The 24736-nt window shown below is 41.1% G+C and overlaps 1 protein-coding gene across 2 annotated transcripts in view; it reads right to left on the reverse strand.

Annotated features, from left to right (window-relative positions):
- Nucleotides 1–636: 636 nt before the first annotated feature.
- The window catches only part of Lapsyn (Leucine-rich repeat activity-regulated protein at synapses), a 63326-nt gene continuing 39226 nt past the window's right edge, over nt 637–24736 (reverse strand). For both annotated transcript variants that reach the window (XM_076901634.1, XM_076901635.1), the window contains exons 2-3: nt 3259–3464; nt 637–1481 (exon numbers count right to left, since the gene is read on the reverse strand). In XM_076901634.1, coding sequence (XP_076757749.1) covers nt 639–1481; nt 3259–3464 — 1049 coding nt within the window. In that variant the 3' untranslated portion in view covers nt 637–638. The remainder of the gene's footprint in view (nt 1482–3258; nt 3465–24736) is intronic.

Raw genomic sequence — 24736 nt, forward strand, 5'->3', positions numbered from 1 at the left:
ATTCTTAAACAGACGCGCACGCGTTTAGTCTCGATCTCGGCTCCCTCTCGGCTGACATTTAAATTCGTGATTACTTATAAATATCTTTACGCGGTACAATTGAACGATTTAACGACAAACTGGTACACAGAACGGCTCCCTATTCGACTCACGGAGCCTCGTCTCTTAAATTCCACGGGCGCAGAATGGAAAACGCAGACTCGCGGAAGCGAGGGCTTCCGGTTCGAGGAGATCGATGGGGAGGAATTCGCGAGGAACGCGGACGAGCACTGGCAACCTAATATTCCCGCGCCAGAACTGGCTGTGGAGCTCGTTTTCCGCGCGAACAGGCGTACAACATCCGCATCGAGCCTTTAATACGTTCCACGCGTCCTCCATCCGGTAGAAGCGATTCCGATTTCCTCGATCCGGAAGTCTTACGATAAACAGAACTTTTATTCCCTACTCTAAACAAATCGCGCTCGATCCTCCTCCGTTACGCCCTCTCGCAGGTTCGTCAAAGGATTAATATCCTGCAGCCTCGTTGAAAAACAGACATAGGATGGCGTCCGTGAACTAAAGCTCGCGTCCAATCCCGTGGACAAAACCGAATCGAACTAATTGCACCACCGCCTCGACGACCGCAGACGCCGTCCGTTTCAAGTGTTCTCCGGCTGGCGCAGATTGCTGTTCAACAGCTCTGTGTTCGCGTTGTTCGCGTTCAACCGTTGCTCCTCCTTCAGCTTCTTCTTCTTCTTGCGTTTGTTCCGCTTGTGCACGCAGAACAGCCCCACGAACAGACAGAGGAGGAACCCTGCGATGCAACAGGCGACCAGTATCCACGTGTTACGCGCCTTCTCCGTCTCCGCTTGCAACCGCAGTATCTCTGTGCACCGCTGGTACAGCTCCAGGGTTCTGTTGCTGAAAATACTTGGCGCTTGGCAGCCCTGTTTCACCTCCTCGGTGCAGTTGAACACCGGACGCGAGGAAATGCCACGTGTCGCCAGCCAGGATTTCAACGCGACGCATTCGCAGCTTCCTGCGGCGAACTTGAGCGGATTTTTAGTCAGATCGATGACCACCAGGTAGCAGAACGACGCTAGATCCTCGCTGCTCACGGAGCTGATGTTGTTCTCGGATACGTTCAAATGGCGCAGCGTAGGAAGGGATCCCAATTGGGGGATTTTGTTCAGTTTGTTCTTGGACAGCTGCAGAAATGCCAACGGAGACTTCACTTCTAAATGAGTGAAGAGGTCGTCGCTCAGTTTGTTCTTGGACGCGTAAATCTTCTGCAGATAGGGCAGCCGGAAGAGGCTCTTTGGTAGAGTGTCGCAACCGTTCGTCGATAGATCGATCACCTTCAGGTAACGCAGATTATCGAAGGCGCCCTCTTGGATCTCCTGGATGAAGTTGTCGCCCAGATAGAGATAGGCCAGGTTCGTGTACGCGGCCAGGCTGTCGTTCGTTAGCATCCTGACTCTATTTGTGGACGCGTCCAGGATCTGTGGAGAGTCAGACTGGTTATTTGGACGGAAAGAAGTAAGGTGGCTGTCGATCGATTAAGGGTTAACAGGCTTGCTGGTGAGTGTTGCGAGTGGTGTACTCTCGAGAGAGCTTCTGATTTATGGTATAGTATGTGTAAGTGCTTATTATTGCTCCAATGGAGAGGTGGTAGAAGCTAGGTGGATATTGTTAACGAACTTTTTTTTTAGTGCTAGCAAATAACTGTTATTGTAAGCGCCAGATATGTAGAGAACGCGATATTAGTATATAAGTAACTTTGTAGCAATGAAAAATTGTATACAGTGTAAATGCTTGAGATTATTTGAATAAATGTTAAACGACGTGGCGATGGTGTTTGCATGGGTCTTTGCGATCAAAGAGTGCAAAGGGTTAAAAGAGCACTGTTTGTGTCTTAGTAAAATGATCAGAAGTGTATACGATGTACGTATCACTGGGTTTTTGGAGAGAAACTGTGATATTTCTGCGGTTACTTCCACGTTTTATGAAGAACAAAGGATGTGTGCTCTTTGTTTCAGGTGAGCCTCTAGTTTCTGACTCAGCACTGTTAAACCCTGTTGCACTCTTCATTTTTTGGACCTCGTTTGTTCCTTGATGTCAAGTTGACACAGTGACAAGGATTAATTAATAGTTTTATACGTTTCGTTATCCGGAAACGTTGTCTATTAAAAATAGATTACACATGGAACATGGAATTCTGAGGCATTCTCCTTATTTACACATTCATTTTTAGATTTGTATCGTTAATGAAATATCGTGAAAGGTGACTTGATCAAATCTGAGAGTAAAGAGCGGTCGTAAGATGTCACCCATGCGTCATACGATTTTAATGCCATCGTAAACATTTAAGCTGCTACGACACACGTGGATGCAATTTGATTTGTACTTTAAAAAACCTTTGGATCGCTTAATATTTAATATTTTCACTTAATTATTCCTTATTAATATTCTGTATTTTAGTATTGGTCAAGCTTTGACTAATATGAAATTCGTTCGCATTTGAAATGGTTTAAGTATTTTCTCAACAATGGCACATTATCTTTAAACGGATTGCTCAACACGGCAATTATTCCTGATTATTTTTTTTTCACGATAGTCATTCTGACTAGCAATTTTTGCTCGCGAACAAAAACAACCATAAACCGATCTAAAAAAAAAAAATCGACAATTGACGCAATATCAGACGCAGAGCTACGATGTAATAAAAGATCATAAATGATGCAAGTTCTCGTAAAAGAGTTATAAACGTGATGAAGCATTATAAGTGATACAAGTTGTCGTAAAAATTTATTATCCACGGTTACAAGAAGGCTACGTGTAACAGTAAAATCGTAAAGCAAATATCCCAGGATTAAAACAGCTGATTCTGCGTTTACATCTAAGTGTGCAGCCTTTGCGTGCACAAGCGTTTTAACTACGTTTCAATAGTAAAATTCATAGTAAATAAGAAGCTATCACGCAACTATAACAACACACAGAATAATAAATAGACAAAACGCTTCAACAATTAATCAAACTTCAAATTAAATTTTTTTCATAGGATACTTTCAACTTGTTTTTTAAAATATTTCTTCTCAAGGATTGCAAAATACCTTTATACACTTCTATACCAATAATTTTAGCCAGTAGCATGTATTTCATATTAAAAAATCAAACAAATCTCTGCTCGAATAATTGAATACTATAACTTATCCAGTGAAAACTGCGTGAAATTGACATTCAAGGACACACAAAAACGAATTACTAGCTTAGTCTCACCTGGATCTCAGTCTTGAGAGTAGGAGGGATCACCTCGAGGCCCAGATTCGCGCAACGGACCTGAATCATCGAGTATGCTCTGCTGTAACGACAGGTCCTCGAAGGTATGTCCTGGTCCATGACCAGCGTTGGCCCAGAAAACCCGTGGACCGTCGCTGCAACGAGGACCAACGCTGCCAGTCCGTTCACCAGGAACACAGTCATGTCTGCAACAAAGAGGATATCCCCGTTTGTAGAAGTTCGCGTTCACTTTCGCCAGCTGGTGCCTCGAGACGTTGATCGCGTTTTCAGTGGAACGAGTTGTTGGAGAATCCCAACGAGTAGCAACGCCATCGCGAATTTTCGACCGCCACCGGTTAACTCGCTGTCGCGGCTCGTTCACACGAACTTTTAGCGCGTTTGAAACGTCGCCATTTGTAAAAGATGGGTGCGAGTTCTTGGAGAACGTTTCTGTTGGAGAGTGGTTGTTGTATATTAGTTTATGGGAGTCGAGCTCTTGTTAATCGAAGTGTAATAGAGTCTTGAATCCAGAGAGATGAACTTTGGTCTTTTCTTTTGGAATTGACTATATTTTTATTGACTAAATGTCTTGGTAGTTAAGTTATTGCTCTTGTAAGGTAGTTTATCTTTTATCTACTGTATGTCTGTGATTTTTTATTTTTTTAGTGATACAGAGTGCTGTGAATCTGTGCGATATTACCACAAATGTAATGTAAAAGGACTTTTGGTAGCACATATTAGAATTTTAAAAATGAATCTATTATTATAAGTGTGCTCACTCCAGATTGCTGATATGAAGTTTGAGATTCGAGAAACCACAAAGAAAACGCCAGGTGAACCTTTCGAAAGTCTGTCATCGTTTCACACTAATTCACAGGATAAAGACTTAGCAAACTAACTCGAAACTCCTATTCAGGTAACAAATTTTTCCTTCGCCCCAAATCCCAATAGCGCCAAACTACAAAGTTCCAAGAATGCGCGAGAAGATCCTGCAGAATCGTTGAACAAATTACCAAGATCAACTAATCTGCACACAGCCACCGAGCTCCTCCATCGAACTTTGTAAACAGATACGCAATTTCGACACGTTACTCACCGTTGATCGATTCGAAACGCGAACAATGAGAGAAGAATTTCTGAGACGCGCCTCGTTGCAAAGTCTCGCAGAGAGAATGGCTCTAGTAAATCGTTGAATCCGTGTCGTCCGAGAAAGTTTTCCATCGACGACAGCCATTTTGGAGAACTATGTGCAGAGACCTCGAGATCTTATCCAGGACCATCTTATTGCCTGCTACGTTCTCTGTTTTCGTTTTCGATAAAAGCAACGTTACATCACGTCTCGTGCGGTAAGTAAAACGAATCGCGTGCCACTCTCGTCGCGAGGAATCGTTCCGATCGACGGATGTTCTCCAGGGATGCGATCGCTACGGTCGAACGGAAGACATTTACGGTCGTCTGGCGAGGATTCCTTCGTTCGGCTACGCGCGTCACGGGAATAATCGGGTTTACAGCGGCGGCGATTCGCAACGACCGCTCGTAAGAGGATCCACCGGCTGGTGTTTATTGTGCCAGGCCCCTGATGAACCGCAGAGGCGGCTAACGTAAGCGAAAATGTATCTACTCTCTCGTTGGTGGGTGTCGAGCGCGTGGATAACGTTTTCTGCGAGTCACGCGAAATTCGACGCTGGGACATTTCTTGTCCTCTGTCGCGATGGAATCGTGTTCGCGTTAATCCTTGGGTGGCTGAGGCTTAGGATCCGATTAAATTGTTAGGTGCTTCAAGCTACGTTTCAATTCACTGCTTCTTCGAGGTTGTTTAGGGGGTTGTTTGTGGTGCGTGTCGAATGAGTGAATTGTAAATGGTTGGATTGGTGGATTTTAATGGAATAAAGAAGTGTCTTACGGGTAATTTGAAAAGTGGTAGCAATTTTGAAGAGTAAGTTTGAATGCAACTTGTATATCCTTCGAATTTGATAGGTTGATTTTGATTTAGAAGGAAACTGGTGTTTGTATGTTTGTTTATGGTGAATGATGAATGAAAAGATTTGCTAATGTTGGGTTCTGATGGATTAAAGGAATGTTTGGAATGTACCTAAGAAACTAATAGCAATTTTCAGGGGTTAATTTGAATGTAACTCGTAAATTTTTCAAATTTAAAAGGTTGGTTTTGGCTTATACTAAAGTAGTGTTTATATATTTGTTTGTGATGAATGATGAATGAAAAGATTTGCTAATGTTGGTTTCTAACGGATTAAAGGAATGTTTGGAATGTATACAAGGAACTAGTAACAATTTTCAGGGGTTAATTTCAATGTAACTCGTAAATTTTTCAAATTTAAGAGGCTGGTTTTGACTTATACTAAAGTAGTGTTTATATATTTGTTTGTGATGAATGATGAATGAAAAGATTTGCTAATGTTGGTTTCTAATGGATTAAAGGAATGTTTAGAATGTATATAAGGAACTAATAACAATTTTCAGGGGTTAATTTCAATGTAACTCGTAAATACGTACGTTCCTCATTCACGCTGGGAACGATTAATTATTTCACCAACATGAATGCTTCAAATTCTCGACTTCTGGCTTCCTAACTCATTTATTCCCAAAAATAACACATATGATTGAAAAAAAAGGGAAAAATAATATATCCACGCAACGAACAAATAACTCGCCAAAATTGATGGTACTTAATTATTTATAAAAACCTCGCTCACAACTTTTATACCTCTTTTCATGTTCTTTCCAAGCAAAGCACGCTTTAATCCCTACGCTCTCAGAAATCATCCGTTTGCTGCGTAAACACATTTCCAACCAAATCTGTCCAAACATTTCCCGCAACGATGTTCAGGTCTGGAGAACGTACGAGCCAGCACGAAATGTTAAAACAAATTCTTTCGAAAGAAAATAATTTTCCGTGCTGAATCCGTGAAACTCTTAGTCCCATTGGAAGCGCCGCGATCCTTTCGTGCACGTTTCCCCAATTGTCCGTGTATCGATTCGATGTACGGTTGGCTGTTCGTACAGCTCGATAAAAAATTCATATCTGTCTTAGCGTGGCCACCAATTCACCTCCAAACCAGTTTCATTTCCCGCTGTCCCCATTTGTCGATAATTTCAAATAAATTCTTGCTTTCGTAAATCGTCGGAATAACGGTGTCAACCATCTGGACCATCTAAATTGAACTTCTCCTATTCGCTGAATATCATTTCCCACCGATATTGTCTCAATTCCACACACACACGCACACATTATCCCCTTCTTTTGGTTTAATATTCGCGTTCTGATTTAAAGCGATGTTTAGAGGGAGGATTTGAGTCGTTTATTTTGAACGTGGCTTAAGTTCAGTTTTAAAAGGGATCAAGCTAGCTGACATTAATCCTGTGACGTTATTTCTTCATTTCGAAGGGTAAGAAAATTATAATGTACTCAAAATCAGTAAGATCTACTAAAAATTTTATGAAAGAGAGATTGATTAGTAGCTTAGTGCTTATCCCCAAAGAGTTTTATAATGTTGTTAAAAAGTGCTAAAAAGGTAATAACTTTCTTTCAAATGAAATGAAACAAGAGGATTTCGTATCGACAAGGTTTCTGGAGTGTACAATTTTTCAAAGGATAAACAGTTCGAACGGAGGTAGAAGAAATTGGTTAAAAATATGCTGGACGTATTTCTGGAAAAATAAAATATATAAAATCTTCTGTAAGATATCTTCTCAAGCAATGAAATTTTTCGATATGTTCACTATCCGTTCTCAGTATTACCACGCACCCCAGGTTGAGAATTACTGCCTTAGGGGACCAAGTGTGCAAGAAGGTCTGGCTCTCCATCACCCCAGAATTTCGCGTGATGGCTAAGGACTCAAGAGTTGGAGAGTTACACGTTGATACGCCATTGATCCTCCACCCCAAAAGTCCTCGAGGATTGTTCAACGTTTTAAAAATCGCTTAACTCAGGAGAACGCGAGTTTTCTAACAGCGAGACCAAGATTGGTATGCCTTAATTGAACTTAATAATTCCCTGTATCTTCTAAGTCGAACGCTTCTTCTAATTTTAGGTTTCCAATCGTTTCGTTTCGTTACGAAATTCTCAATTTCGTTGAAGCATAGCTGAGAACGAAGAAACGTTAATAACGTTCCATTTTACGATCACAAACGCGAGCCATTTTTCACGATGAGAGTGGGAACCAGTTAGACAAAGATGGACGTGGATTAGCGTGGCTCTCAGGCACGCAATTAGCGAATATCCTCGAAGACACGAAAAGGATCAGCTCGCAAGGTTCGTACATCCGACCATCAGCGCCCCAACGAACGCTGTGTGCTTTTACAGTATTAACCCTTTGCGCTCTGAGGCGCTTCGAGCAGCTTTTCACTCGAAAATTGGGCTGTAATTTTTGCTCGCGTAATAACATTGGACAGACGGATAGATGGATATCTCGACTGTAACGCGTTCAAGTTCCCTACACGCGAACTATTCAGAGCCGCGCCGTAAAACAAGAAACGAGGGGGAACGAAATGATACGTTTCGTTTACAAGCTTTTCCACAAGGATCGTTCCGCGTGGGCTTTCACGGCTCGACTGGCGAGCCAAAATAGACACGGCGCTATCGCGAAGGTGCACGCGTTACGCAGCAACAGGTCTGCGAGGCGTATCGAAGATCCCGACTGCCTCGATAACGTTTGCACGCAAACGATCGCATTCTTCGATGCATCCTGAGCTTCATTTTACATATCAACGACGATCTATCAAGAAGGATTTCCGTCAGATTCGAACGTTAAAGTTCAAAACACTGGAATAACGTCTCGTTGCTTCAGGGAGTTTTAAGTTCTGCGCTTCGACTAGTCGAAAATTCAAAAATCGACTCCTTTTAGATAAAATACACTATCCGCAAAAAGGATTTCTCAATATTCGAAGATCAAAACAGAAAACTTGAAAAAACAGAAGAACTTATTAATTCCGCACGAACGCCACCTATCTTACCGACACTGCACGAATTAAGATCAGCACAGTTCAAGCCAGAGAGCGAATCGATAAACGCGTTCGTTTCGATTCGTTTAGAAATATGATTGATTCAAATAATTATCTCGCATCGACACTAACTTATTGCATGAATTCCAATTCGATTTACTCGCAGTCGTTTTTATTTCGAATAAAATCGCATTAAACCTCGTCGAATCTCGAGCGTTAATATTCTGCTCCTCGAAAGTCCTTCATCGCGAGGATCGATTTCACGCAGTTCGCAGAAATTCCACCGCTGCCAATCTACAGGCGTACGTAAATCGTGGCAAACGGACCGTGGGACGAAACGTTTCGCGGGAACGTACATACGGGAGGATCGACGAGGGGCGGTAACGAGCCCGTTAATTAAAGGAGACCTCGAGATCTTTCGCGGATACGGGACAGAGTTCAAGGGGCGACGTGTAAAGTCGCGATAAAACGCAAGCAGGTGCGCAGTCAGCCGGAGGCAGGACTCCGTTCTGATAAATTAGAGGGAGTTCCTGGCGTATATCGTCGGATTCAATTAGCGAGAGCGCGAGTTCGACGGTGGCGCGTCCATTGTTGCTGGCTCGTATTATATAAACGGACGACTGACTATCCGAACTGGTTCTGTTATCCGTGCGGTTTTTCTTCAGCGCGGTCGCGTTACGTCTCGCGCGTATAAACGGGACCAACGTTCTCGAACTTCCGTTTCTGGTTGCCGCGTACGAGCGACTCGATACGAATCTGCCTGGCGGTACGTTGAGACGCCCCATTCAGCTCGATAAATACTGGATAATTAGAGCACCCTGAATTGAAACAAGTTCGAGCGGAGTGCGTCTGATATCTCGTGTCTGACGAGCGTCTGTTCGAGTTCTACTCTTTGCGAATGACGGTGAGCGTCGTCGAACGTTTAAACAGCGATTGAGAATTTTAGTTTCGAGCGACTGAGGATTTTAATTTCGTCCCTCTTTATATTTGTTTGTAATCGAGAGTTTGCTTCGGTTCTTCCACTTGGTCTCGAGTAATTGTCGAAGTGGAGTATTGGTTTCATATGCATGGTATCAGCTTCTGCGAAATGGTTCCAGTTTTCTGAAGTATTGGTAGAGTCGCTGGGGATAAGGAAATGGCGTTTTTAATGTTCATAGAACAAATCTCGCGATTCGTAAAATCCGTACTGCAATCTCGAAAATCTATGGTAGATTTTAGAGAACGTATTATGGATTACGGTTTGAAATTCAAGTAGCTAATCAAAATGACTTATAGAGATTTTGTAGATTCTGTTTTATGAATTTTTGTGTAATGTTTCGCGTGTTTAAAATACTCACTTTCCATTTACATTGATTTTATCAATATATCTATTCTTGTTCCCCATTTGTAATGTTTTTCTTTTTATCTATCATGCATTTTATTTCCTCTGAAGGAAGTTAGAATATTCTAACTTTATTTCGTGTGTAGTTCTAGCGTTGAATCCTTTGAAATCCACTTTTAATTTTCCAAGTCCTCTTTCGAACTTTGAAACTTACGCTATAATTATAAAATAATTATGTAGAAGCTGAATATGACAAAATACATATTTTAATATAATATTTTTGTTAATTAAGTTAATATATTCGATGGCTATGTAATTTTTATGAGGACAGAGTCAAAAGAATTTTCAGTAAGATATGCGATGATTCACAGAAAATTACGTTATAACACTATAAATGTAGGTTCAATTTGTAAAAAATATCTAAAAAATTATGTATACTACTGCAACAAGTTGCAGGGAGCACAAATTTACAATAGAAAACAGAAAATTAAAAAATTACGAGCTGCTATAGTGCGAAAATGATTTTGTTAACTCGCGATCATCAGAAGAGTGGGGGGTTAACAGTAGTGGGAGCGGATGTATAAAAGCAGAGCGAGTCATTATCTGCCCTTTTGGCCATTTGGACGTCGTAGTGAGAAGGTCTGGGTTAGGATGAGGGTGGTCGCTGCTGGTGGCTACCTGTGGAGTAGCCAAGGGTAGTGGACACTAGTGGATGATTGTGGATGATTGTGGACGATGGTGGACCACAGTGGAGTAGCCAAGGGTAGTGGACAGTGGTGGATGACGATGCAGTGGCCAAGGGTAGTGGACACTAGTGGATGATTATGGACAGTAGTGGACGACAGTGGTGGACGACGATGCAGTGGCCAAGGGTAGAGGACACTAGTGAATGATTATGGACAGTGGTGGACGACGATGCAGTGGCCAAGGGTAGTGAACACTAGTGGATGATTATGGACAGTGGTGGACGACGATGCAGTGGCCAAGAGTAGAGGACACTAGTAAATGATTATGAACAGTGGTGGACGACGATGCAGTGGCCAAGGGTAGTGGACACTAGTGGATGATTATGGACAGTGGTGGACAATGCTGAAGTGGCCAAGGGTAGTGAACACTGATGGATGATTGTGGATGGTGGTGGACAATGCTGAAGTGGCCAAGGGTAGTGAACACTGATGGATGATTGTGGATGCTGGTGGACAATGCTGAAGTGGCCAAGGGTAGTGAACACTGGTGGATGATAATGGATGGTGATGGACAACGCTGAAGTGGCCAAGGGTAGTGAACACTGATGGATGATTGTGGACAGTGATGGACAACACTGAAGTGGCCAAGGGTAGTGAACACTGGTGGATGATAATGGATGGTGATGGACAACGCTGAAGTGGCCAAGGGTAGTGGATACTGGTGGATGATTGTGGACTGCGATGGACAGTGATGACGACTATTGTCTGACGATTTGGTAAGTGAACAAATGAAGGATTTAACTATTCAGAACTGTATTATTGGGTCCCTGCGTAGTCACCTCCACGGGGTGGACCTGGTTCCTTGGTAACGTTTTCGAGAGACCGGTCTCTCGGAAACGATATCAAGCTAAGGACTACGCACGTATATATAAGTGTAATTGTAAACTCAATACTAAAAGTATCAGAATCAGTTAAAAGATTACGATTTGTAACTTCTGTCTTGTGTAAAGGGTTCATAGATTTACTTTCATAATTTCATTGATTTATTTTATTATCCAACTATTATTTCATTAATTTTGCAGTAGATTAGAATACTTTAATCACTGGTACTTTTAGTATCGAGTCTTTTGCAGTACAACTTAAATCTTTCAAGTCCTTTTCAGGACTTTGAAATTTTAAGTTGGATTGCAAATAGTATATAAGTTAGTTTTAACGAACATATTTGTACATTCACATAATATAATATTATAACTGTGTAACCTGAATCCCTTCTATCCTGTCTTCCCTAATTTATCTCAATCGAGTATAATTATAATAAGTTAAATTTTTCGCTCTGTGGTGTTTGTTCTCGACGGAGGGTTGTTCTGTAAAGCAGTATCACTATTCTTTCTTTCATTTGGAAATGAGAAAATGGTATTTCCGGTGAATACAGCGTTGGAGTTCCATCTTTTCCAAAATTCTTTCCAATTATTTCACGTGAATGTTCTATCTTTCTCGTCATTTGATGGTTTGATATCCATTTCGTTCCTTCTTCATTTCAATTTCTACGTTCGACGATGGATCACAGCTGGATCGCCGTGGGATGCGTGCGTTCTTAGTCATAAGCACTTAGATTTAAGTAATTTAATTATAACTCAATTGTAAAAAAATTGTAAAGAATTCCATTCTCTTATCCAAAGTGAGAAATAGCCATTTCTATAATCGCGTGTAGTCAGTACCGATAAATATGCGTTACATTCTCCCTTGAGTATTCTAAGTTTCTGTTACGTGAAATCGCTTCACGTATTTCCTTTTTCTTTTCTTTTTTATTCGTTCGAGATTCAGACTTCCATTTCCACGCAGCGAAATAGTCGATGCTCAATCAAACTGATGTGGTTTTCGGAGCCCATTGAGATTTCGCAGCCCTTGTCGATTGGTACGCCCGTTGGGTACTCGACTTGGGTATAGGCTTAGCACATTGGACGCGCTCATCGCGGTTCGTTCCGAGTAGCTCCTACCCCGTGTCGCTGGGGTCTTCTGACCTGCTGTAAGACGACTTGGGGCGGTCTGCGAAGTTCGTTCTCGTCGGTGGGCAATGCGTCCTACTGCTAAGTCTCGCTGAATTCTTGATGGTAGCCGCATTCACCATTGGGGAGAGCGTGGTATCAGCTGTTTCGTTGTAAGACGTGGCATAAGTACAATTTGCTCGCGATTCGCGTCGGGTATGGTTCAACTGGTGACCAACAGTGAACCATCGGGTTAGAATCCTCTCGCGAGAATCTGACGCAGGTTTATTTGGTACTTGTTCGTTTTGCTCGCGTCGCGAATTTCATCTTGCTTCGAATTCATTACTTTTCTCAAGTTTAGTTCAATTTCATCTTAAATATCGTACCGTAGGACACTTGAATTTTTTTTAAGTGTCAGTAGATTCACTTTACGAATTTCACTTTGGGTAGGATAATGGCATTTCTTGTCGTCCCTTTCGTAAAGTCCATACTGCAATCTCTAAAATCTATGTAAGGAGAATGTATTATGGATTCCGGTTGTTTGAAATTTATATTGTAATAATATTGTAATAATATTGTAATAATATTGTAAAAAATGCATTTTCTTATCTAAAGTGAAAAATAACTTCTCGTTACTTTAACTATTCCAAAGTATCAATAAAGTCCCTTTAACAATTTCACTTTGGGTAAGAGAATGGCATTTCTTGTCGTCCCTTTCGTAAAGTCCATACTGCAATCTCTAAAATTTATGTAAGGAGAATGTATTATGGATTCCGGTTGTTTGAAAGTTAGAAGTAGAGTCAGTCCTCAGTACCTTCTGTACTGAGAACACCTGGATGTAATGGAGGGTGGATGGGATTAGGGAATTTAGGGATGGGTCCCTGCGTAGTCACCTCCACGGGGTGGGCCTGGGCCCTTGGTAACGTTTTCTGAGAGATTGCCCTCTCGAAAACGATATCAAGCTAAGGACTACGCAAGTAGATTTAAGTATTTCTGTAAACTTAGCGCTAGAACTACCTGAACAGTTAAAAACCTTATAATTTTCTGCAGAGATGCATAAATTCTCATAGTAAAATTTTAATAGAGGTTTTATGAATTGATTTTGACTATGAATTTTCTATCGTCTTTTACAAATTAAAATTATTTTTAATTATTTTCACACGTTAAGTAACGGGAGATACTGAATTACTTTTATGCCAGGTAGTTTAGGTGTTAAGTAATATGTAATTCAGCTTAAATTTTCTGAGTCCCTTTCAGGACTCTGAAACTTTAAATTGAATATTATACCTAGTGTAATGAATATGAATATTGTAATAATATTGTAATTATATTGTAATTATATTGTATTTATATTGTAATAATATTGTATTTAAATTGTAATAATTATTATATATAATAAATTATATATATATAAGTTTAAAATGTATCAATAAAGTCCCTTTAACAATTTCACTTTGTGTAAGAGAATGGCATTCATTCATCCCTTCCCAAAAATCCATACTGTAATTTCCAAAATCTATGTTAGATTTTTGGAGAATGTATTATGGATTTCGCGTTTGAATTATTAAATTAGAGTCAGTCTTGGTACCCTCTGTACCGAGAACACGCAGATGCAATGGAGGGTGGATGGGATTAGGGAAATTAGGGATGGGTCCCTGCGTAGTCACCTCCTCGTTGGTGGACCCGGGCCCTTGGTAACGTTCTCGAGAAGGTAATCTCTCGAAAACGGTATCAAGCTAAGGACTACGCGCGTAGATTTAAGTCGTTTGCGATTCAGTAGAAATTTTCCAACTCCTTTCCAGCACTTTGAAACTTTCAATTGGACTGCAAATTGTCTAATTGGTTAAGCTATAGTTTAATTAAAGTTAAGCTTAAGAATTCCCCGTTGGAACGCTGCTATATACGTCCATACAAATACTTTCGAACATTATCACTTCCTTTCATCGCGATAGAACTTTTAATTGCTCTCACTTAAGTCGCCATTTCCTCGATACCAATAAACTATTGCATCGCGTGCTCGCTTGCGCGTATCGCTGCATGTAAGTAGCAGATAATCTAGTCTTACGTTTCGCGAGTTCGCAACCACGAGTAGGTTCCACGATTCCCTCGAATTTCGGTCAATTTATCGTCACGCTTTACTTTTCCACCCCCGTCACGGACGCTCGAATTCAGTTTGCAACGTGCGCGTTTTGCGCGAGCGACCAGGCGCAATCGTTCGTAATAATTGAAGTCTGAAAGAGAGAGAGAGAGAAAAAGAGAGAGAAAGAGAGAGAAAAAAATTTCTCCACGCGAAAAATTCAACCGTTGCTCAATCTCTGCCGTTGGCTGTTTCAACGATTCCTTTTGCCAAGCGCTTGGAACGCGAGCGCCCTCTCGCGGCTGCGGAATTTCACGCGAAACGGAAGTTCGTCGCTCGAGGAACGTAGAACGCGACGAAACTCGGCTCGATTATAGGCTGACGCGTCCGTTGGCTGCGAAATTAGGTGGCACGTAGTTTGCTTTCGTTCGTTTGACGACAAATAAGTCATTCGACCACGTCGAGGCAATAAAGCGCCGCGAAGTCGTTAAGTTTCACGCTTGAAACCGACCGAACTGGCCCGGATCGAACCGTTTGACCCGCGAACCACTGTTTCTCCTCTGCTCTTCCATCCCTCTTTATCCACGGGTCCCATGAATGCACTTTTTTTTACGAGCCCGCTCTCGATGAACACGCCGTGCATAGGAAACGTTTCCATCCCCCATCTTTTTTTTTTTTTTTTTACTTCTCTTTTTTTCTATTTCGACCCCGATGTTTTCTCGGACATGACGAGTTCGCGAATTTTCAGGTTTCATCGAAACAAGAACCGTCCGCTATCCGTCGTTCTCCGCCTCTGTTTCTGGGCTTCGCTTTTTTTTGGGGGGGCGCACGGATTTTCGAGTGTTTCTAAATTAATACAGACGATTCTTTTTCGACGCATCGCTAAGTGAAACTCACGGCTAGAAGCGTGCAAGTGCAGCGAACCGGTCTTGTAACGTGGTATTCTTGTAACACGGTTTTCGTGCAACCCGGTGGTGAAATTTCGAGGGCTTGGCTAATTTTATACTTGCGCTGCGGTACATCTTGCTTTTTCGGTTTACACAATTTTATGGAGTTTAATTTAGTGAGAAGATGAGAGAATTTGATTCGCAAAAGAATAAATTTAATGTACAAAGGGGTGAATTTAATGTGCCAATACTGTGGAATGAAATAAGTCCACCATGTCTTTATACTTTGCTGCAGTAACAAGTAGCAACTAAGAGTCCTCTTTTTCATCTGAAGTTAGTTTATAAAACATTGTCTAAGGAGTATCTTAATAAAATTCTTATCTGTCGAATCTTCAACTAATTAACTTCGTGTTTCGTGCTGTAATCCATGTTCCTTTAAAGACAGATTTTTCCAAGCGACTACGTTGAAATAAAATCTTGAGATACCATTAAATGGGTAACTAATCTTATCGTTAACTCGATTTCCTTGAAAAACCAGCTCGCGACACTTTCAAAATAAACGACTGGCGCGTTCATCGAGTTTAGGAATTCACGGAGGAAGCTTCGAAATCAAAGCGGGACGCAAAACTATTTTATACGAGAAAAACGTGGAATCGAAATCGAACTCTTTATTAGCATTCATCGCGAGTGTCGAACGCTAGTGACCCGAACGGCAATGCAGCGTCGTTTCTGCATTCACAGCAGAAAATTCCCTGGCGAATTAAAATTAAAGAATTCCACGACACGATTAATTTCAATCGCGAAACGGAGACCACTCGAGTCATTTAAATTGCGTTCTGCAAAAATCATATCATAGAAACCCAGCGACAATTCTTGCTCCGTGTTACACGGAAACCTCGTTAAACGGCTGTTGAGCACACACAATTTCTAGATAAAATACAAAGATCTCGCAAAAATATTTATCAGCAACGTTTCATCACAGGTTCTTAAATAGAACCATCGCTACTGTTTTACATATTTTCATACGAATTTACTCGATGCCCTTCGATTCGTACGCCTCCACCCTCTGACGCTCGTACTATTTTAGATGAGGCGCACAATTCCTAGATGAAACACAAAGATCTCACAAAAATATTTATCAGCAATGTTTCGTCATAGATTCTCGAATAGAATCGTCGCTGTTGTTTTACATATTTTCATACAAATGTACGCGATGTTCTTCGATTCGTACGCCTCCACCCTCTAACGCTGGTACTATTAAATAAGGCGCACAATTCCTAGATGAAACACAAAGATCTGACAAAAATATTTATCAGCAACATTTCGTCACAGGTTTTCGAATGGAATCGTTGCTGCTGTTTTACATATTTTCATACGAATGTATCCGATGCCCTTCGATTCGTACGCCTCCACCCTCTGACATTCGTACCATTAAATAAGGCGCACAATTCCTAAATAAAACGCAAAGATCTCACAAAAATATTTATCAGTGACGTTTCGTCGCAGGTTCTCGAATAAAATCGTTGCTGTTGTTTTACATATTTTCACACAAATGTACTCGATGTTCTTCGATTCGTACGCCTCCACCCTCTGACATTCGTACCATTAGACGAGACAAATTTCTCGAAGCGGTGATCCTGGTCGCTTTGGGAAATAGAGAAACCGTCGCTTACGTGTCTCTGTCGGTTATCTCTCGTTACGAGAGAAAAGTATGAAACATCTCGAAACAGATCTCGCGGAGAGCCGAGACAGGAACAAATTGATGAAATTCGCGATAATCTCGCGGCGGTATCGTTGATTGCTTTCCACGACGTGAATGTCGATTATTCATCGAACCTCGCGTCCCGTTGAACTTTGCTCGGATTACGACGTTCTTTGTTCGATAACAGGAATTTTCTCGAACAGTCTCGCCTCCGGTTCGCAGCATCTTATCACCCGCGGCGGAGAATTACTTTTCCGCGCCATCGTTCCGATTGTTTACTTGGTAATGGCGACCTGATCGAGTCTCTCGAGAAAAATTGCTGTTTAATGGAACGACGAACGATAAGACGATGATTCTCGTCGATGAAAAGGGATTACATCGAGGGAGGCATGCGTGGACGCACGTAACGCGATTTACGAACATCGAATTATATAATTCCACTTGAAGCGTATAGGGATAAATGGTATCATCAGATTCATTGTTTGCTCTCCATAGTTTCGACACGCGATTACTGAGCCGCTGACTGATACGGTGTATTCCTTTTTCGCCAGTCATTCATTGCGTTTCGTCACGATTAACTCGGTTCTCGATAGCCAACTGCCAGCTGAGAGTGAGTAGACATCGTGGACGTTGATTGAAAGGACGCGAAATTCGTTTGGGATTGCACGAGTATTGCGCGGGCATTCTTATATTGCTGGTAGAGCTTGCACGCTGGTTGAAACGGCAATCGATTTTTTCTTTTAATTTATTTAACAGTAAAATCCGGGCTCTGTCGATTCTTTGGGGCTTTTTTTATCGATCGATGGTACTTTCTGTACAAAATTACGTTCGTTCGTGAAATATGGCCTGTTGGACGCGCTGGTTTTTACTTGAAAACGATCAATTTTAATAAATCGAATCGGATCGTGCGAATAGAAAATTTTAAATACTCCTCGTCGACCTTGACTTCTCGAATTATTGCGAAATCAGAATCGATAGCGACCAAGTGAATTCCACGCGATTTATTTCACCCACACCGCGCGTTTTCAACTGGATACACGAGCACTTTGAACCCCCAGTTAATCGCCATTTCTTCAGAGTACCAGCGCTCGTTTAATCGTTCCGTTATGGCGGGAATCTCCAGAGGAATTTATTATTAAGTAAGCTCGCGACTGCACCGCCAAGTCGATATTAATTTCGAGGTTGTTAAGGCATCGATGTTGATCTTAAAAGTACCAGATGCTGGCCATGATCGAGTTAAGTGTTATGTTAACCCTGCGCACTCGACGCCTTCTCGAACATTATCAACTAAAAGTTATTGCTAAAATCTTCCAGCAATAGAAAATTTTCACTTTGATAGAAAACTTGAGAGAAACGCATATTTCAAAAAATTGCAGCAGAATAATCATCATTAATCTCTGTAATTGTGGTACAAATTGATATGCTGAGCTTGCGATGTCCTCTGAAAGAAGACATTCGAGTGCAAAGGGTTAAGGCTGGTGCAGCAGAATCGAACGCACAACAATACATATTTAAAATTTTCATTTTGATAGAAAACTTGCGAGAAACGCATGTTTCAAAAAATTGCAGCAGAATAATCATCATTAATCTCTGTAATTGTGGTACAAATTGATACGCTGAGCTTGCGATGTCCTCTCAGAGAAGACATCTGAGTACAAAGAGTTAAGGCTGATACAACAAAATCAAACGTACAACAATACATATTTAAAATTTGCAAAATAACTATTTTTTTCTATTTTATAAAGATTAATTTATTTGTTGGATAAAATTATACGAGTTTTTTTTAAAGATAATGCCTTCACACTGAACTTGAAAAGTAATTGAAAATTTTTATTATAAAACAGAGAATGCAAGCATGTTTTTAATGTGAACTCCTGAAGAAGTTAAATTAATTGTTTTATTGTGTCATGCTTTTTAAACTTTTTACCCTTCTCTTGATAACTGTAGTCTTTAGGTTATTATGGAAATTGTGAAGTATATACCAGAAGCAGAACTATTTAATTGTAAAACGCGAGTCGTGTACGTGCCCAGAAATTCTGATTTTTAATAGAAAGACTGTATAAAGGTATCATCTGAAGGTATAAAATTATTCGAAATTTCTTTGATACGGTATTGCCACTTTAAATTCACCATTTTGCAAATCAAGTACTTCTACGCTATTTTATTTCTCTTCTTGTTGGTATGATAACAATATTTAATTATTGTAAATAATTGATAAGGACATTTTCTTTTTTATTCCACAAGACTTAAAAGAAAATCTGTGATCCTGTTGGTCAAACAAGACACCCTTTACTTTTTTCTATCGCCATATTCACTTACGTTGGACTCCATTGAAGAAGTACTTCTCAAAAGTAAAATTTTGTGCGAGAAATATGCTAACTGAACCTGCGAGGATTTGTTAGATACAATTAACAACTGGGTTACCACAGTTACACCCAGAAATTGTTATAATCATTAGGTGAATATGTATGTCAAGTTAGCAGCAGCTGCTGCAAGGGAACCATTACAGGCTAAGTTATCTAACTAATTGAACGAGTTGGCTTTACATTTTCATATTTTAATAAATTTGTTAATCACTTTCGAATGTCTGTACCTTTTCGAGCGAAATTTTTCTTTATTTCTCACTACCAAATTTGCATTTACCGCTGTTTTAAAATAAAATGTTTAAGTGGAAAAATTTGAATGTAACTCGCGGAAATTTAAATTTAACTTTCCAAAGGGTGAACGAGATTTGCAAAAGGACGAACTTAAAGCGCCAAAAACTGTGAACACCACTCGTACTTCTTTCTCTACTAATTCAGTTTCCCAAGGTTTAATAAGGGATTATCCTTTTCGCATTGTTTTACGGCAATTTCTTCTTTACACTGCAACATTTAGCGATGTTGTACCTTGATTGCAGCTCGAGTCACAAAGAAGGAGTTAAGGTCATCGAATTATGCAAGTTTCGTCTTATCAAAGTTTTTACGCGAAAGTGGTTCGACCAACGAAAATTGGAGTTACTAAGATTACGTAATACCGAACTTTCCATTCTAACACTTTTATCTCTGCACTGTTTCGACCATTTTAATAAACACTCTTTATAACGGCAGAAAATTAAGCGTCCCTCCTCCCTCGCAATTTAAATTAACCGCCAAGACCTTTCCCGCAGAATTTCCATTTTTATTTTCCACAATCGCCTTGGGGAGGGCTGAAATTCTTTGGCGAGTCTGAGTCTATCTATTTTCTCCGTATATTCAATTTGTACCGTTCAAATGATATACCTTCAGCTGTTCTGCAAGTATAATGAAGCGTAATGTCCCATAAAAAAAATCCACTTAGCCCTCGAATGGACGTACTTTTGTATTTGTTTAAAAATGGACGATTTTCCTATTTTCTGATAATATCGATGAATGGACGGTTAACACACTTTTATCGAACGTTCGTAAACATAGTTTCTACTAATGGGATTACGCTCTAAATATCTGCAATGATATTATCGAAAATGGATGCTGAAAACGGCACCCTTTGCGCCGCCCTCGCTCGCCATCAGCGCTCCACGAGTTTTCGCTCGCGGATCCATTTTATGAATTTTAATGCGTCCTTTACATATCTACAACAAAAGAGACGCGCAGCTTGGTTGGCAGAGAAGAAAAAAAAGAACAGAAATATCTGATTAAATATTAATTTCGCGCGCTGCGTTCCAGCAGTTTTCGAGGCAGCGACGATAAAATAGCGATTCACTCGCGGAAACGAACTCTGGATTCGAGACGCGCAGGTGAAATAACGAGTCGAATGCACGTTGCAAATAATTCGAGTCTGCTTCGCCTCGCGGAGGCTCTCGCGACGGGAATTCTGCTCCCGCGAACGTTTGTATCGCCGCGTGGTTTGTCGAAAATGCAAAATAAACAATTCGCGAGGAAATTTGTCGAGGTTTGCGAGGGACGCGCGAGTGGCACAGCAGTTCTTAAACTTTTTTTCACCGCAGCTGCTTTGTTGGGCTAAAAAAATTCGCGGTACGGTTGTCCTTAACAATTTTGAGCGGCGGTCATTTCAACCCTTCGCGCTCGAGAGGAGACTCTCAGTCGCGATGAAGTTTTTAGGACTTCAAGTTTTAAGGCGGTACAAAGGTGGATTTCTGAAGCGAAATTAGCTCGAGTGATGATGAATTTGATCCTCAGCTATTCGAGGACAAGATCGACTGTATCGATGAAGAAATTAACGATAGAGTAAATTAGGGTGATAGACAGAATATGATGCTAATGACTCGATAAAATAGAAATAAAATAAAATAGATAAAATATTGAAATATCCTTGCGAGTTTACGTTTGAATTTTTATTATATTCTTGGAGTTAATTTAACCAGTTAACTGTGGAATTTAGTTTCAAAGGATCAGCACAGGGTGCGGAATTAAGAACGAGCAACGAGTATACACGTCGAACGCACTTAACTGGTTAAAGAAGGAATTTGGATTTAAACTATTCTCCAATTAAATGATTATTATTTTAGAAAATTCAGGATTGTGCATAATTAGAATATGTGATACCAGTAAGTTACAAAATATTCAAGGGATTTGTATATTTAGATAAAAGAAGAAAAAACAATGGAAATTGAGTGTTCAGTTATTTTTAACGCGACAAACTATCTGAATCAATTTTCCATTATTCCCTTTACGTTTATGGAAAGTGGAATTAATTCTAGAAAATTAAATATCATTCACATCCAGCTCGAGAACCCGTTTATCCAAGCAAACCAAATTCAAGTTATCGCCATTAAATCGCGCTAAATCGCGAAAAGAAAATGACGAGCTTAAAATGAACGCGAGCAGAGAAAGCCAAGCGTTGCGAGCGTTCCAAAGTGGCAGAGCGTCTTGCGCGTCCAGCTTTTTATTCGCGAAAGGGTGTTCGCGAGTCCAACAGGCAGGTTTAATAAAACCCTCGTGGCTCTGTTCGCGCCGTCTGATATTCATTTCCAACGCGCTGACCAGTTCCGCGCGAGCCATCAACCTCGAAAAACGAATAAACGAAACCTTTTTTTTCGCCCACAAAACACTGCTCGACGAACGAAAGATCCGACAGAACGATTCGCAGCAACTTTCGCGCCATTGGAGGCTCGAAACGGAAACGAGAGATCGTCGTCGCACGGCACAACGGCGATTAACGAGCGGAAGGAATACGAAAGGGCGAGCGAAGCGGCTGACGGCGGTTTCAAACGCGCGACAAAGAGCGCCGTCGAGTTGCGTCTCGAAATAAAGCGGTCTCGAGGAGAAAACCGAGGAAAATAACGGCGCAACGGGACGTCCCGTGGCGGGAACAAAAAACAGTCGAACAGAGAGGCCTTCTTTTGTCGCGAGCCAAGCAATTCACCCGGAAGTCCGCGAGAGGGGGTTGCACGACGCTCGAGATCGCTGACGAAAATTCTCTCGGTTGTTTGTCCAATGGTCGAGTAAGAATCGAGAGGCTGCTCGCGACGACCTCGAACAACTGATATACAGTTAATCCTCCTATAACGCGGTTTCCATATAACGCGGAGCTGAAATTGCGAAAAGCCCTCCTCATTAATTTCAATTTGCGATCAGTGTCGCGTCTTTTACGAGTGGAACTGGAAATTTCGCGCGATGGCGGCTCGATCTGAAAGCTGGAAAAACAAACGGAGGTAACGCGAGTTTGTTAATCGTGATTCGTCATTGATCGCGTTTCGTTAATGTCTCATTTCCTGGTTGGTATGCAATTCGTTCAGAGCTCGATGGAATTTACCATCCCCCTGTCGTTTTAAGAGGAGAATTGCTCGCACGTTTTGTGACGTCCCGTTGACCAACGCTGTTTGTTCTTTCGATGGATTAATTTGCTAATGCAACGTATGGTTTGTTGTTGATTCTTGGCTTTTTTTTAGCTCTAGACTTGATGGGAACAGTGATCGTTGCGAAGCAGTAGCAGGTGTTGTATCGTTTCGTACAAAGATTTTTCTGTCTTTTTTTATAAACTGAGGGGTGGTTACTGACTTAAAGTTAAGAGTTACTTGCTGTACAAGTATGAAGAAAGAATTAAAGAGAAAGAGACTGGTTATATTGAGTGTTATCGATGGTGTCAAGTGGAAATAGGGATTGCTGCTCGAATAGAGAAAACAAATCAATCTTTAGAGAATGGACACTGATTGAACGTGCCCAATTAAAAAATTGTGGATTTTACAAAAATGTTAGCCAATTAAAAAATCGTGAACTTTACAAAAATGTTATCATTTACACTTTCAGCTTCTCCTACCCAAATTGAATTCAACGATCCTCTTCGACGATCGAAATTCAATTTATTCGATCAAATTGATACTCGATTCGATAGTGCTCAGCAAACGAGAGGAACGAAATTATCTCAGCAAGCTTCTAACCTTGAAACGATGGACTCCAGTTGTATCTCGAGTCCGGTTCATAGTAAGCGTTCAGGGTTCCTTTCCTTCCTTTCCATCAAGAATAAAAAAAAAAATCAAAGTCGAAGGTCGACGAGAAGGGGACCAGAGGCAAAAGAAGAAAAAAAAAAGGAACGATCGCTGAACGCTAGTGTGAACACAGCTCGAAGAACTGATGTTTCGTCAAAAATTCAGCTGCCGCCAGTGACCTGCTCTTCTCTTCCTCCCTCTTCGACCTATTCACCGAACGCAAACGTGGGGAACAGATATTTTCCAAGCAAATAGTCGTAGTTCTCGCGACTGCCATTAACCGGTTGGTTCTTCCGTGACTGCAGTTCCGAGAGAAAATAAATTAAACGAATGGGAACAGAGCGAGCCTGCTACGTATCCCACCAAAATACAGTCAACCCTCCTATAACGCGGTAAGTGCGTTATATGGAAACCGCGTTATAAGAAACTTCGATTTTAGTACAAATCACATCATTCGTATGCGTTATATGGAGACGAATAAATACAAAAGACAAGATAAATTATAAATTATTTTTATCGAATCGAAGAGTTCATATAAGAAAGATGATTAAAAAAATGAAACAAAAACTAAACTGAAAAACTGTTTCCAACAAAAACAAGACAAACTTTTGTAAAATTACGTGATCTTTCAACACTCATCCTCGCTGTCGGACATGAGTAGCTTCTTTTTCTAACTCTACTAAAACCTCTCTATAGGGAGGCTAAGCAATTTCTTAACTCTCTTTTAAACTTTGCGCTGCGCACCGTCGACTGATCAGTATGAATGAAATGAAGTTCTAATTCTTTAGCCAAATTTAGCCCTTTCTTCGCATCTTGTAGATCGAGATTTGGCACCCATTTGTTTATAGAAACATATCTAGTTACTAGTCATTGGTAGGCTGCGCGGAAGGAACTTACGCGATGCTGTTGAACGGAAACCGCGCTGTAAGAGTACCGCGTTATAGGAGGGTTAACTGTACACACTCTGGGACTGTGCAGGGATCGCGTTTCTTTTCTGAAAAACTTTTTCGTACGTCCACTCTGCCGCTCTTTATCCAGTTCGAAGAATTCGCTGGAATTCTTACGATCACAGTGATACGTAACTGGAATAGTTGCCCCGTTCCGTCGTTTATTGCGTGTCCCACCATCTAGCGGTTGGTGGCATCTTGTCAGACGTTCCCTATCCGATGGTGGACACCTGGAATGCTCGCGTGACGTTCGCTCCGCGGTCTTTTTTCCCCCTGGGATCCGCGGCTACCATCGATTTCCGTTAACGAACGTCCAGGCAAGAAGCCTGGACCGCTCGCGCGTTCCCAAATGGACGCTTCCAAGATTACTTATATGGGTTACGGTCACGCCAACTTCGAGACGACCGTCGAATCGCTTTACTCGTCCTCGTTTTACGACGAAACTCCCAGATGCGGAGGCAGTTTTCGAATTCGTTTCTCGAAATTTGTCAACAGTCCGTTCCT

This window comes from Xylocopa sonorina, chromosome 9 (assembly GCF_050948175.1).
Source record: "Xylocopa sonorina isolate GNS202 chromosome 9, iyXylSono1_principal, whole genome shotgun sequence".
Lineage (NCBI taxonomy): Eukaryota > Metazoa > Arthropoda > Insecta > Hymenoptera > Apidae > Xylocopa > Xylocopa sonorina.